This window comes from Trichosurus vulpecula, chromosome 9, assembly GCF_011100635.1.
Source record: "Trichosurus vulpecula isolate mTriVul1 chromosome 9, mTriVul1.pri, whole genome shotgun sequence".
NCBI classification, from domain to species: Eukaryota; Metazoa; Chordata; class Mammalia; order Diprotodontia; family Phalangeridae; genus Trichosurus; species Trichosurus vulpecula.
This window is the reverse complement of record NC_050581.1, coordinates 10,693,608-10,708,043: the sequence shown is the minus strand read 5'-3', so window position 1 is coordinate 10,708,043 and position 14,436 is coordinate 10,693,608. Positions and strand designations below refer to the sequence as shown.

The 14,436-nt window shown below is 39.4% G+C and overlaps 1 protein-coding gene across 1 annotated transcript in view; it reads right to left on the bottom strand.

The window, feature by feature from the left end:
* The window catches only part of ANKS6 (ankyrin repeat and sterile alpha motif domain containing 6), a gene marked incomplete at its 5' end in the record, with an annotated part of 52,767 nt that extends 44,614 nt beyond the window's left edge, over positions 1–8,153 (bottom strand). The window contains 2 exon segments of the mRNA XM_036739399.1: positions 200–244; positions 7,651–8,153. Coding sequence (XP_036595294.1) covers positions 200–244; positions 7,651–8,153 — 548 coding nt within the window.
* Between the last annotated feature and the right edge of the window lie 6,283 nt (positions 8,154–14,436).

Genomic DNA, 14,436 nt, shown 5'->3' with positions numbered 1-14,436 from the left:
GGTCTGTTGTCCACATTTCTGAAAAGCAATTACAGTCCCCTTAACAGTGTCTTTATTTGCTTTACTTTTGCATGAATATGCCATCTGGTGGTGAAAAGAGGTAGCTGAAATACTAACCCAACATTTTACACACGTATACATCCATACATGCATACATTTCTACAGACATACGCTTAACAGTACTTTCCAAAGCACTTACCTATTTTCAAAGCATGGAAAATATCAGGCCGTCTTTTCTCTTCATCTGAACAAACAAAACATTTAGACTAAAACAGTTAAAATCAGAATAATTTAATATAATGGAGAATTCAAAATAACACACAGTAATTTTACATATAGTCTTGTTTCTAGAAAGCAACCTTTTTCTCAGCCATCTCTAAAGTATGATTAAAATGATTTTTGTCCATTCTGGAGATGAAATTCCTTATTATTAAAGAAGGTGATTTTACTGTTTCAGAAGAGTCCTCTTTCTCTAACTAGTGACTAAAGGGCACCTTCCTCATCAACGGGTTCGTGTTTTTCTGTAGCATGGTGATCTCCCCAAGAATTTCAAGCTTTTCTGTGCCAGGAGGATAGGCAGTTTGGGCCTGAATGCGGTTTTGGTGTCGCTCTTTGGGGTGGACTTTCGGTGGATCATAATCATGATTCTGTCTGCAATATGAAGGGCCCAGGGCCACCAACAAGAAGAGCCATTCATTAGGCTTTCTTTAGTCATAGTCTTTCTCTTTCCATGATTATTATGGTAAGTATGGAAAATCCAAGCGTGTGGCTTCTTAAAATGTGCATGGATTAGTCTTAATCTACTTAGCGCCTGAGAGAGGCAAGGCAGTATAAGATGATAGATTTGGGTTTAATGTATTTTCCTAACAATTATAGCTCTACAAAAGTGGAAAAGGCTGCCTGGGTAGGTAGTAAGTTCCCCACCAATGGTGGTCTTCAAACAGAGGGTGGATAACCCTTTGTCTGATTTGTTATAGGTAGGATTCATGTTTTAGATTGGATGGCCTTCTCTGAGATTATGATCATTTTGACAGTCCGTTTCCTATCCACAGATGTCGGTACAAACAAATGGGTGTTGCAGATTATAGAATCTCATAGAAATTCATATTTGGAAGATGCCATCTAGACCAAACCACACCTGAAACTCTGTAATATTCCCAACAAGTGGTCATCCAGTCTTTAGTCCTCCAGTGGGAAAGAACCCACTACTCCATTCCACTCCATTTGGACTAGTACTTTTTTAAAAATAGTTTTTCCTTACCTCACGCCTCCCTGCAATCTCTACCCAGTACATCTACTTATACTGCCTAGACTCAAGCCTCATCCCTCTTACACAGTGGTTCTCCAACTTTTTGGTCTCAGGACCCATTTTCATTCTTAAAAACTGAGGACCCCAAAGAGCTTTTATTTATGTGGGTCATATCTATCTATATTGTGGTGGTGTTACTGCTGTTGTTCAGTCATTTCAGTTGTGTCTGACTCTCTGTGACCCCATTTGGGGTTTTCTTGGCAAAGACACTGGAGTGATTAGCTGTCTTCTCCAAGATGTTGATATTTATTGTATTCGAAATTAAAATGGATAAAATTTTAAAATATTAATTCATCTAAAATAATAATAAATCCATTATATACTAACATAATGTTTTAAGGGAAAATAACTACATTTTCCAAGATAAAAAAATTAGCAAGAGGAATGACATTTGGCATATTTTTGCAAATCCCTTCAATGTCTGACAATAGAAGACAGCTGGATTTTCGTACTATGCTGCATTCAACCTGTTGCATAATTTTGAACTATACAAAGCAAATGTGGCCACATATGTAAGTAGCTGGGAAAGGGAGGTGTATTTTAATAGGTAAATAAAATCTTAATTTATATGAAAATAGTTCTGATATGAGGACCATCTGATAGCATCTCAGGGACCCCCAGGGGTCCATGGACCACACTTTAGGAACCTTTGCTCTAATATGAACTGAATATTGGATATTGAATATTGAATATTGGAAGACTGATAAGTCCCCTCTCCCCTGGGTTTTCTCTTCTCTGGGCTAAACATCCCCAATTACTTTAGCTTATTTTTGTTTTCTTTTTTTGTTGGGTTTTTTGGTGGCCTGGACCTGTAATTTCATTAGTTATAGGAAATTCCTAGTGAGGAAGCTCCTTCTATTAGTACAGATCACTACTTGTTCTGCCAATGATAGTCTTAGAGAACTGTCTGGGTCATTTAGAGGTTGTCAATATATGTAAGAACAGGGAACTGACCCCAGGTCTTCCAGGCTCCAAGGCTGGTTCTCTACAACGTGCTGCCTCTCCCTTCAATTGATTCACATACGCTATGACTGGGAAATTCTTTCCCATCTTGATCATTCTCTTTGGTTGCTTTCCTTCTTAAAATATAATGCTCAGAATGGACAACAGATGAGATCTGACCAAAAAAGAGTCAGCAGGACTATCATTTCTCTTTACACAGGTCAAAATTATATTATAAATTATAATATCCCTTATATACGTTCAAAATTATATTCCCCTTGGGTCTGCCAGATTGCACTGCTAAGACATACTGAATTTGAGCTTTATTTAAAAAAAAACATTTTTAGGTGCTATCTTGTTATGCCTCTGTCCACCTCATGTCCAAACCTGCAAAGTTCATTTTCTGAACCCAAGTGTAAGGTTGTTATGCCTTTGCTCTGTCATCCTTTAACATTATCCTATCCACTTATCTTCAATCCTCTTCTTTTCCCAAATAGAGTTTTGTTTTTATTTTAATCCTGAAATAGCCTTTTGGTTTTCCTTAGTATTCGGCAACCTCATTTCATCTGGAGATTTAGCACTCCTGGTGCTCTTTTCTGAACCATGGCATACGTTTATATTTATTCTTTTCTGTGTCTTTTTTTAAAGAGATAAAAAATTTAATTAGCCACAGCTGATGGGCAGCAACCCCCTTTTCCATGTCTTTCTAAAACACCAGTTTTGCTGATGTGTGTATGGTGTGTATAGTGTATGGCCACTAGTCTCTTTTGGCAACCCCCATTTCCTAAATATCAGATTCATTTTTGCTTGTGTCTTCAGAGTTTTATTCTTGATAGCTTCCCTTCCCTTGAGGGCTTACTTCTATCAAATTTTAGCTCAATTTGGACCCTCCTAATCTCTTTCTGAAGTGGACACAGGGCAACAAAAAAATATTATATTAGCTATATTGCCAAAAAGATCACAAAATAAGGGACAGAACCAATGATCACCATGGATAGGACAGTGATAAAGGACCATGCTGAGGACATCCTTTATCATATCAAGAATAAGCCTCAATTCTGTAGAAGAGAATAATCTCTGGACTAGAATGTAAAAAACCAAAAATGATGGATGGGCTACTGAAATCCCAAACTAATAAAAAGAGTAGGTAAGCACCTAGTTGGCCTCGGTGATTTCAAGTCACCAGGCCCAGATGAGCTGAATTCTAGGACCCTAAAATAACCAGTTTACTGAACCACTTTGATTCTTTTTAGCAATTAAAAACCACTTTACTGATTAACAATCAAAAAGAGGCAACTTCAAAGTTAAAAGGATATTCCACAATCATCAGGTGGTCAGGAAACACTTGAGAATGTCCAGACAGCCAAGGAGAGCTCAGCAGTCCTCCACAGCCAACAATCACTTAGGTGTTATTTCTCATACTCAGTAAAAGCTCACCATTTCTGGTCCAATCACCCTTCATCCCTCCCCAAGTCTCTCACTCTTCCTGTGGCAGAAAAAAACCACTACTTTCTTAAAGGGCCAGCCTTGTTTACTTACTGCTAGCTAGGACTATCTAGTATGTAAAATCCTAGGTGGGACTACCCATGCAAAAAAGTGAAAGGGAATTCAAAGGATTGGGAGAAAAAAGGGAAAGTATACAGGCATAGCAGCCCAATTTATATATAGGTGTTAATGTGGAGGTGTTAATAATTCCTTAAAAGACTGACAGAATTCTCCTGAAAATTCATGTGGAACAGAGTCCCTTTCCCAGCCTTTTGGTTGTTAATTTACAGCTGGTTCGATTTCCTTTTCTGAAACTAGATTGCTTAAGATCTCTAAGCACACCAGCCAGGCGAGATGCTCACTCTCCCAACTTGTACTAGCTGGTTGAGTAACCAACTACTTATTTTACCCCTCAAGGTTGTAGGAAAAATCCTGAAGTTGATCCACTTTCAGTGATATATGACAGAGTAGAAAAATGGGGAAAATGCCACAGGACTAAAGGTCAAAAGTCTTTAGGCTGATGAGCTTGATTTTAATTTCCAGCAAAATTCTAAAGCATATTATTAAAAGGTGGATAAGGAAGTGGTGATCACAAAGACCAAAACCAGTCTTGCCAGACAAACCTCATTTTCTTTTTTGACAGACTAATTAGACTGGCAGTTCAGTGAAATTCTGAAAGTACCATTTACCTTGATTTTAGTAAAGAATTTAGTTGTCTCTCATGTTATTCTTATTCTTTTTTTGGAGGGGAGAAGGCAAGGCAATAGGGGTTCAGTGACTTGCCCAAGGTCACACAATTAGCAAGTGTCAAGTGTCCAAGGTCAAATTCGAACTCCTTTCCTCCTGACTCCAGGGCTGGTGCTGTACTTACTGCACCACCTAGCTTCCCCTCTCATGTTACTCTTTAGAAAAGATGGAGATTTGAGACAACAGTATAAGAAAGCAGATATGGTACTGGTTCAATTTAATTCAGTAAACATTTGTTAAATGCCTACTATTTGCATATGGATAGCCACATCAGAGGAGTCATTAATGGTCCAATGTCAACCTGGAAGGAAGTGTTGGTGAAACGCCACAGAGATGGCTTGGGTTTGGTCAATGTGCTGCTTAGCACATCGTTGGTGAATGACTCAGATCAAGGCAGAGAAGGCATGCATCTCAGATTTGCAGATGGCACTAGAAAGGAAAGCTAAACCAATGGCTGACAGAGTCAGAATCTGAAAAGATCTTGACAGGATACGGCACTGATTGGGCAACATAGAGAAAAGTATTTGAAAGTCTATTATATAGTGCAATAAGTCTTCAAGGAAGATGTGAAGTTTGAAGTGGGCTCTGAAGGATGGACAGAATTTGGATAGGCATAGAGAGAAGAGGACATTCTAGGTCGGAGTGTTGTTTGTTGTTGAACCAGATTTTAGAAGGTCTTGAATGCCAGGCTAAGAAGAATCATTAAAATAGCCTCTTCCTAAAGAATGTTGTATATTGTAACAGCAATATTGTTTTAAGAACAACTCTGAGTGACTAGGTCATCTTGATTATTATAAAAACTTGAAATACAAAAGATCTATGAAGGAAGACGCTATCTGCATCCAGAGAAAGAACTAATAAATAGAAGTATGTATAGTACGGTTTTACAGATGTATATGTGTGTAAGCCCTCTTTTTTTTCCTATTCTACTATGCTATGGAAATGTTTATTTTACTTCTTAAGTTCAGAATAAAAAAAGAAACAATATTTCCCAATGTTCACTTTTAAAAATAGCCTCTTCTTTTCATGCTTTTAGTACCACGTAAATATGGATCATTTCTCTCATATTCTTAATAGCCTGACCACAGAATACTCCAATTTATAACTGTAGATTGATTCCTTGCTCTGGCTTGGTGACACCTCAGAATATCTCCAGTTTTCTCAATGAACATTTAAAAAATTTTGAAAATCAAATTTTAATTTAGTTAAATATAAAAACAAAAATATCATGGAGTATTTTTAGGAAAAATAAGGTATTAGAAGGAATGTGGGCCATAGTGGAAAGGATAATGGACCCAGAATCTGAAGATCTGGGTTGGAGGCCTGATATCTCCACATTATTAGCTTTCTAACTTCAAGGGAGTAATTTAATCTCTCTGAAATGAGGTTACATTATCTGTAAAATGACAACGATAATACCTAAATTATCTATGTTATAAGGATGTTATGGGGAAAATACTGTAAAATGTAAAACATTATATACATGTGAGTATAGAGATCTGAACTGAAAGTTGGGAAGGTATTGTGAAGAGCAAAAATAAAAGAAAAAGAAAAAAGAAAAAAAAAGGCAGACAGAAAGTTTCCTGCTGTTTGGGAAGGAATATTCATGTAGAAATCATGCTGGTGTACGTAGCCACAATTTTGTTTTCATTCTGCTTCTTTTTAACTATGAAGACAGCAGATTCAGGTACCCTGAGCGCTCAGAGTTAGAGGACACAGGAAAGATGAATTTTTCAAGGTTAGCACTCAATAAGGACCTTTCATTAAGACTGTTTGTGTGACAGGAGAAGGAAGACTTCAAAGTTTTACCATCTGCCAAAACTAGCTACTGTATGGGGAAAGAAAGATTCAGAGTGAGTTAGATCTACTGAAACCTGAAGAAAACCACACTAGACTGAGGAATAAGAACAGTTAACAGAATGTTGTTATTGTTTTTTTTTTTTTTTTTTTTTTTGCTTTTTGGCAGGACAATTGGGGTTAAGTGACTTGCCCAAGGTCACACAGCTAGTACATGTGTCAAGTGTCTGAGGCCGGATTTGAACTCAGGTCCTCCTGACTCCAGGGCCGGTGCTCTACTCACTGCGCCACCTAGCTGCCCTTGTTATTGTTTAAGAACGGTTAAAGGTTGGAGAGAAATGTACTTGTTCCTAAGTGTTTGCATCCTGTTCTAAATTATCTATCCGATTTTTACTATAACAATGAGTAATTGTTCTGAGGTTTCAATAGCAGGTAGCTGAAAGGCTTTTGATACAATTAGTCATACTTATGCAAATAAAATTATTTCAAATACATAACTATAGTCCAGGTACCACCATCTATTCTGTGGAAACTTACTTGAAGTACAAATATTGTCACCTAGAAACTAAAGAGCTCTTATTAGCCTTACAAAGAGAAATCTAGGAAACCAGAGCTATAATTAGCTGGGCAGGGAGAAGGTGTTGAATGGGTCTTCTTTCCTCTCCATAGCAACCACCATCTCCATGCATAGTTTCATGTTCCTCTGCTGACCTGTGCCCTCTGCATGGTACAGTAGTTGCTACCTCAGTTTACTGTTGCCATGGTATCTCTTTCTTGGGAGTCCACTTTTCCCCTAATTCCCACAGGGCACCAGGCTTTCAAAGTGGATGGGTTACTCCTTCTCCCAGAACAATTGCATCTATATTTGGACTGTTTTATGCCCTCTCCATCCACTCACAATTGCATTTGCCCTGGGTGCAAGTTTTGTTGTTCTTCAGTCATTTCAGTCATGTCCAACTCTTTGTGATTCCATTTTGGGGTTCTCTTGGCAAAGATACTGAACTGCTTTGCCATTTCCTTCTCTAGCTCATTTTACAAATGAAAAGCTAAGGCAAACAGAGTTAAGTGACTTGCCCAGGGTCACATAGCTAGTAAGTGTCTGAGGCCTGATTCAAAATCATGAAAATGAGTCTTCCTGATTCCAAGCCCAGTGCTCTCTCCACTGGGCCACCTAGTCTCCCCCTAGTTACTGCTATGATTTGAATTCTGACTACTCATCAGCATGACATCTTCAAGCCTAGTCCTGTGATTCTTCCATTCTACTATGCTATCAGCAACTAGACCCCCATGCACTGCCCTTAAACAAGCAAACAAAAAGTAAGTGGTGATTATTTTTAGCTTTGCAATGCAAAGAGGATAGAGGCCCTTACCTGTTTTGGGTCTAACAGTTGTAACAGAATCCAAGTAGTCTATCATTTCTTTATGTTTGAAATCGAGGGCAATTTCAAAAGAGGTTTTCTCCAGCACATTGACATGGTCAGGGTTAGCTCCTTTGTCCACCAGCTGCTGAGCCACGCTCACTCTCCCATTAAGAGCTGCCAACATCAGCGGACTCCAACCCATAGTCTTAACACTGTGATTGGCATCAGCTCCCCACTCCACTAAGAGGTGGACCACTGCCTCGTGTCCATGCTGGGCAGCTATCATCAGGGCAGTTATGTCCGGCTGGTCCCCTTTGTTGCCGTCCTCAAGCACACTGTGGTTAAAATGGTCATCATTGTCAACGAAGGCTCCTGTTTCCAGTAAGAGCTTAACTGCGCTGAGATGACCGCCTCTGGAAGCCATTGTGAGCACACTGGCGCCTAGTCTGTTCTGCGCATTAACGTCTGCCCCGTTTTCCAACAGTATGTGAAGCACGTTTATATGTCCAAATCTGTAAGGAGAGTAGGGAACCAATTAGAGAATCCAACAGCTAAAGACGCTGTAATAAGTGACAAGGAAACAGACCATTAGTCAAATTACATATTTATGCAATTTTATTCATCTACGTACAACTATCTCTATATACATAAACACACACATACTTATACATATAACATTTTAAAATATACTATTTTGGACCAGACCTGTTGTAATTTTAGTGGTATATGGAACACCTGGTTAAAAAACTCCCTCTACCAATGCAGATGGCAGATGCTCTGGAATTTTTTTGTCTTAGAAGACTGCTTGGGGCATTGGGACATTAAGTGACCTACTCACCACATGTCAGAAATGAGCCTTGAGCCCTGGTTTTCCCAACTCTGTGACCAATGCTCTATGCACTATGCCACACTATATGGGAAAGGCTGGGTGGTACAATAGATAGAACCCTGGCCTCAGAGTCAATTTTACCTGGCTTCAGGTCTCACCTCTGATGTATATTGACTGTGTGACAATAACAGCATATATCAATATCTATATGTATACACATATGTATATGAATACACACATACATGATTCCTTCTGTCCCTTTTCATTATTTTAATAATCAAACTTCCACTTTCTCCAAAAAAATTTTCCAGATTAACCCTTTTTGGATTTCATTGTTCCATTAATTCCAACATCCTCCACCATTTGCATATGTATATGTAGATAAATTAAATACACTGGATGCAGAGTATTAGTAGGTACTGGCCATGGTACAAAGGAAGAGGAGATAAATGTGGCAGCTACTTACAATGAGCTTACAATGTGAAAGGGAACACAGGACAAACAGGCAAAGCAAACATGCAAAACAACCTATAGGTGGTTGTGAAATTAATTATAGCTTTATAGAGACTTAAAAGGTAGAGAAAGCTGGAATAAATGAAACAAAGAGAGTCAAAAAGGGTTAATTTGGAAAAGTTTCATGGAAAAAGCAGAAATTTGCCTAGAAAAATAAAAAAATGATGGAAAGGATTGCCTGAAGTAGAAAATTAGAATTATGGAGAAAGAAAAAAGTATAGATAAAAATCATATAAAGCTAAAACTGGCCACAAAGAAAAGATAACTGAAATCGTCAGAAAACCAAATATTATGCTCAGAAGCATATATCTTAAAGTAAACAAAGATAGAACATGGGTACTGTGACTTGTGGTTGAAATACTATTGGGAGTTTATGAATGTTCTAACTGGAATGAGAAAAAGTCTAAAAATCTTTCCCAAGATTGGCACTGGTGAGACCACAAGAAGGCTGAATTTTTTAACCAGTAATGAAATCTACTCAGTGCTTTGATATCCTAGAATAAAAGAGCCACGCAGTTTGATGACAGACTTGGCATGAGTCTTTTGTTGCTATTCACTTCCATTTTCCTGAGACACATCTTTATCCCAATCCAAACAGGAATGATATGGAACCACCCTCCCACTCCTTATTTCCTCCTTGGTGCTACCATTGTCCCAGGAACTCAGGCTCAAAATCTTTGAGTTATCTTACACTTGTTCCCTCTCTCCTTCGTCCCTCCTTCTCCTGTGTATTTTTACATCACACATCAGAAACCCAGCATCCTTCATCATCAGTGTCATTGCCTTTGGTCGGGCCCTGATAGTATCATATCTCAACTACAATGTTTGCTGACCTGATTTTCCTGCTCTCATGTCTGCCCCTCTCAGAAGTGCCCTGCGTGCCTGCAAACAGATTCACCTTCCAAAGCCTCCACTCTCAGCATGCAACTCTTTGGCTCCATCTCAGGATCTATTTCCATAGCCATGAATAATAGCCAAATCCCATCAATTTTATCTCCACAACATTTTTTTTTTCCATATCTGCCTTCTTTTCTTCACTCACACAGCTACACCTCCAGTTCCTGTCCTCCTGACTTCCTGCCTAATTGGTTTCTATGCATCTCTCCAATTCATCATCCATATAACTATCAAAATAATCTTCCCAAGGAACTTGTCTGGCAATGCCAAACCCCTGCTCAAAAAGCTTCTTCAGTGGTTTCCTATTAACTTTAAGATTAAATATAAACTCCTCGACCTGGCATTTAAGGCCCTCCAAATTACACTGCTCTGCCCTACTGCCAATCCTAAAAGTCAATATTTGGGTAATAAATAGATATAAAGTGTTCAGATGGCCCCAGTCCAGAATTTGAACAGGATCAAGAAAGATGAAAGATGCTGCTGTATAATAGGTAAACAGTGGCCTCAGCCAAGAAGACTGGATTCAGGTTCAGTTGCTGACATATCTGGGTAGAGTGACCTTGGGTTAGTCACTTAATCTTGTGGTGCCTCAGATAACGCTGAGACTATAACTGCAGAATAGCTGTTGATCTATATTGGCGGTAAAAGTTCCCCAGCATCACAGGTCCATACTAAAAACAAAAATTATAAGGGATAGATTGATTGGTATTGGGAAGAACTAAGGGAATCTGGCTTCAAGTTGAAGCCTGTAACTAGCAGCTCTTCTGACAAAGTGGATCAGAGATCTCAAGGTCCCCATCTTCAAACATACCACACCTGTTTCCTAACTAGCACAACCAAATACTTCAGAAAACAGATCCTGCCTGCCACGTCTACTGATTAAAACCATATTAAACCAATATCATTCTAGTCTGCCCTGTTTTTCCACACACATCCGTATTTGTCTAGAGGCACAAAGAACCCCGGTTGCGGTACACATTAAAGTTAAAGAAAACTCGGGGTCTATCACACCATTCAAGTGGCTGGAGATATAGGACTGTGCGGACTGGTCATGGAAACAGGCTCACGGTGCTTGCTCCTGCCCAGACCCAGTTTTCACTGGACCTGCCATATTGAAGAGGAATATTAACAAGCCAGAATGAGTACAGAAGAGGGTAACTTGGGTGAGAACAGGTGTCGAAACCATAACCTAATCAAACAGGGTGAAAAAACTAAGTATGTTGAGCCTGAAGAAGGAAAACAAGAACAAAAAAGAAGTGATAGATGTAAAATGAAAATGATGATGATGATAACATTTATAAGAATGCTTTAAGGTTTACAAAACATTTCACAAATATCTCATTTTTTTCCTCACAACAGCCCTGGAAGGTATGTGCTATTCTCATCTCCATTTTACAGATGAGGAAACTGAGTCAGATACAGATTAAGTGACCTGCCAGGGTCCTGCTTTAGACACTCAGTAGCTGTATGTCCCTGAACAAGTCACTGAACTTATGTGAAACACGGGTTGCTCAGTTCTAATAAGGTTAATAGCACCTACCTCACAGGGTTATCATATGGCTTAAATAATAAAAACGCGTGTAAAGCCCTTTGCAAACCTTCAAAGCATCATACAAACGTCAGTGCTATTAGAGGCATTAAAACAGGCAGAACTGGGATTTTCCATCAGCCTTGGAAACCAGCCTTCTGTCCACCACACCCAGGCCTTCTAACTCTAGGTCCTGGCTCATTTACCACAGTTTTCCAACCTCAACCCATCCCTGGCCCTAGGCTGCTGTAGCTACCCATTAACACTTTCCCTCCTACTAGCACATAGATTGCTAATGTTTGAGACTAAATCCACCGAATTTAGTGAGTCTTATAATAGGTTTGTGTTCCTCTCTCATAATGACTGCTCTCTGTTTTTCTATATACAGGGAAAACTTCCATTGACTGGCTAGGGGAGGGGGAGGCACGGTGGTTTGGATGCCAAGTAGAAAATGGTAGGTTGGAGAAAACTGACTCTGACTCCCTAATCCATGGATCTCACCTAGATCCTGTTCCTCTTTTCCTCCAAACTTTCATCTGATTAAAGGTTCAAGATGTTCCAGGTACCACTTTCTTTGCTCCTGATGGTGGTCAGGTTGTAAAATCACTTGTTGCTGATCCCACATCCTCCCCCACAAATCCAGGCAGCCAAGAGCCCTGGGCTTGGCCCACCCTCTCCCTCTGCCCAAAATGTATCACTGATTAAGTGTTCATGAAATGTTGGCTGATGTGCAAATCTCGATTTAGCAACAGGACTGAGGTCTCTAATATGGTGGGACACTCCCCTCCCACCACTCTGGAAATAGGTGGCAAAGGAAGGCTGGCACTGATAGCTATAGTGAAGTCCTTAATACCCACTTTAGTGGTATTTCATGACCACCCACTTGATTTCCTTAATCCTTTCTCGCCAAAAGTGAAATGACTATCTCTGGATTCCTGTTTGATTCCATAGCATAGTGTCTGCTGGTTCCTTGAGCTTTCACAAATACAATCCAAAAAAGCCATTAAAAAAATTTACCTAACAATCACAAGGCCCTTCCCTTCCAACCGCTTTACAGTTGCCTTGATATTCTCAGTTTGGGTTAGTTAGCCCCAGGCAGACACTATGATGTATGAAATTTGTCTTTGGTGTCCTCTACTTCTCCAGCTTTTCACACTACCTTCTCCTGGAGTCCTCTGCACTGGACTAGGAGTCTAGGAAACATGTGTGACCTAAAACAAGCCATTTGACCACTCTGGGGCTGGGGCCATACCAATCAGATGAGTTCAACAGTTCACAATATCTCATGGACTGATTGACCATGTGACAGGCCAGTGTAAGATTCAGGAATGGGCAGGGGAGGGCTGGGGAGGACACTTGGATTCATATAATTTCAGAGTTGTAAGGAATGTTAGGTACTGTCTAGTGGCTCTAGCCCTTTAATTTTAACGATGAGGAAACTGAAGCACAGAGTGGTTATGTTGCCTGATCAATACATATACTAGACTAGAGATGCAGTTCTGCCAAGGCTAATAAACCCAGAGACTTGGTATTAGTCCCCTCTCCTTGCCTCTTGCTGAATGGCACAACTAGAGTTAAGTTTCCTACATCTCTGCCCCTCATTCCTCATTCTTTAATAAGTAATTTAGAAAATAGCCTCATTTTACTAGTTCCAGGTATACTATCCCCTCTTCCACAGGGAAGTCTACTGGGGCCATGATGCTTCTTTGTCTAAAACTCTATAAAAGTTTGAGTCCCACCATTCTGGAGAGCAATTTGGAACTGTGCTCAAAGGGCTAGCAAACTGTGCATACCCTTTGGCCCAGCTATAGCACTACTGGAGCTGTATCCAGTGGTGGAACTCAGCCGGTTCACACTGGTTCGGCAGAACCAGTACCTAATTTTAGGTTGAGTTACCAGAACAGGTTGTCAGTGGGGGTGGGGCCTCGGCCAGGTTCCGTGGAGAACGGGTTGTTAATTCATTTGAATCCCACCACTGGCTGTATCCCAAAGAGATTTTAAAAAAAATTAAGGGGCGGGGGAACCTATTTGTTCAAAGATAGAGCAGCTCTTTTTGCAATGGCTAAGAATTGGAAATTGAGGGGATGCCATCAGTTGGGGAACGGCTGAGCAAGTTGTGGTCTACGATCATGATGGAATACTACTGTGCTTTAAGAAACGATGAGCGCAATGATCTTAGAAAAACACGGCTAGACTTGCATGAAATAATGAAGAGTAAGATGAGCAGAACCGAGAGAACACTGCATACTGTAAGAGAACAACTCTGAGTGAATAAGGTATTTTGTCTACTATAAATACTCAAATTAACTATAAAGGATATGAAGATGCTATTTGCATCCAGAGAAAAAAAAACTGATAAAATGAAGTATGTATAGAATAATTTTACACACACACACACACACACACATATACATATACACACACCTATTTGTGTCTAATGGTAGCCATCTCTAGAATAGGGGAAGTGAGAGGGAAGAAAAAAAAAAGAAAAATTTACATGATAATTTTGTTGCATATTTGAAAGGAATAGCAAGTTGTGCACAGTAGATTTGCAGTTTTATATGCAATCATCTATTTTATGGTGCTATGTTATGGAAATGCTTCTTTTATTCCATAAATTAAAATAAAATAAATTTATTATTATCATATGTCAAAAAAATTGAAGAAAAACCTGGAAATACTTACACAAATTGACACAGAATGAAGTAAGCAGAACCAGGAGAGCGCTGTACAGTAACAGCAATATTGTACAATGAAGAATTGTAAATGACTTAGCTATTCTCAGCAATACAATGATCCAAGACAACCCCAAAGGACTCATGATGAAAAATGCTATCTACCTTCAGAAAAAGAACTGATGGTGTCTGAATATAGACCGAAGCACTATTTTTCATTTCTTCCTTGCTTCCTTCCTTCCTATTTCCCCCTTGCCCACAAAATGACTTACACATATATAATCTATATCAGATTGCTTACTGTCTCAGGCAGAGAAACAAGGAGGGAGAGAAGGATAGGATTTAGAAATCAA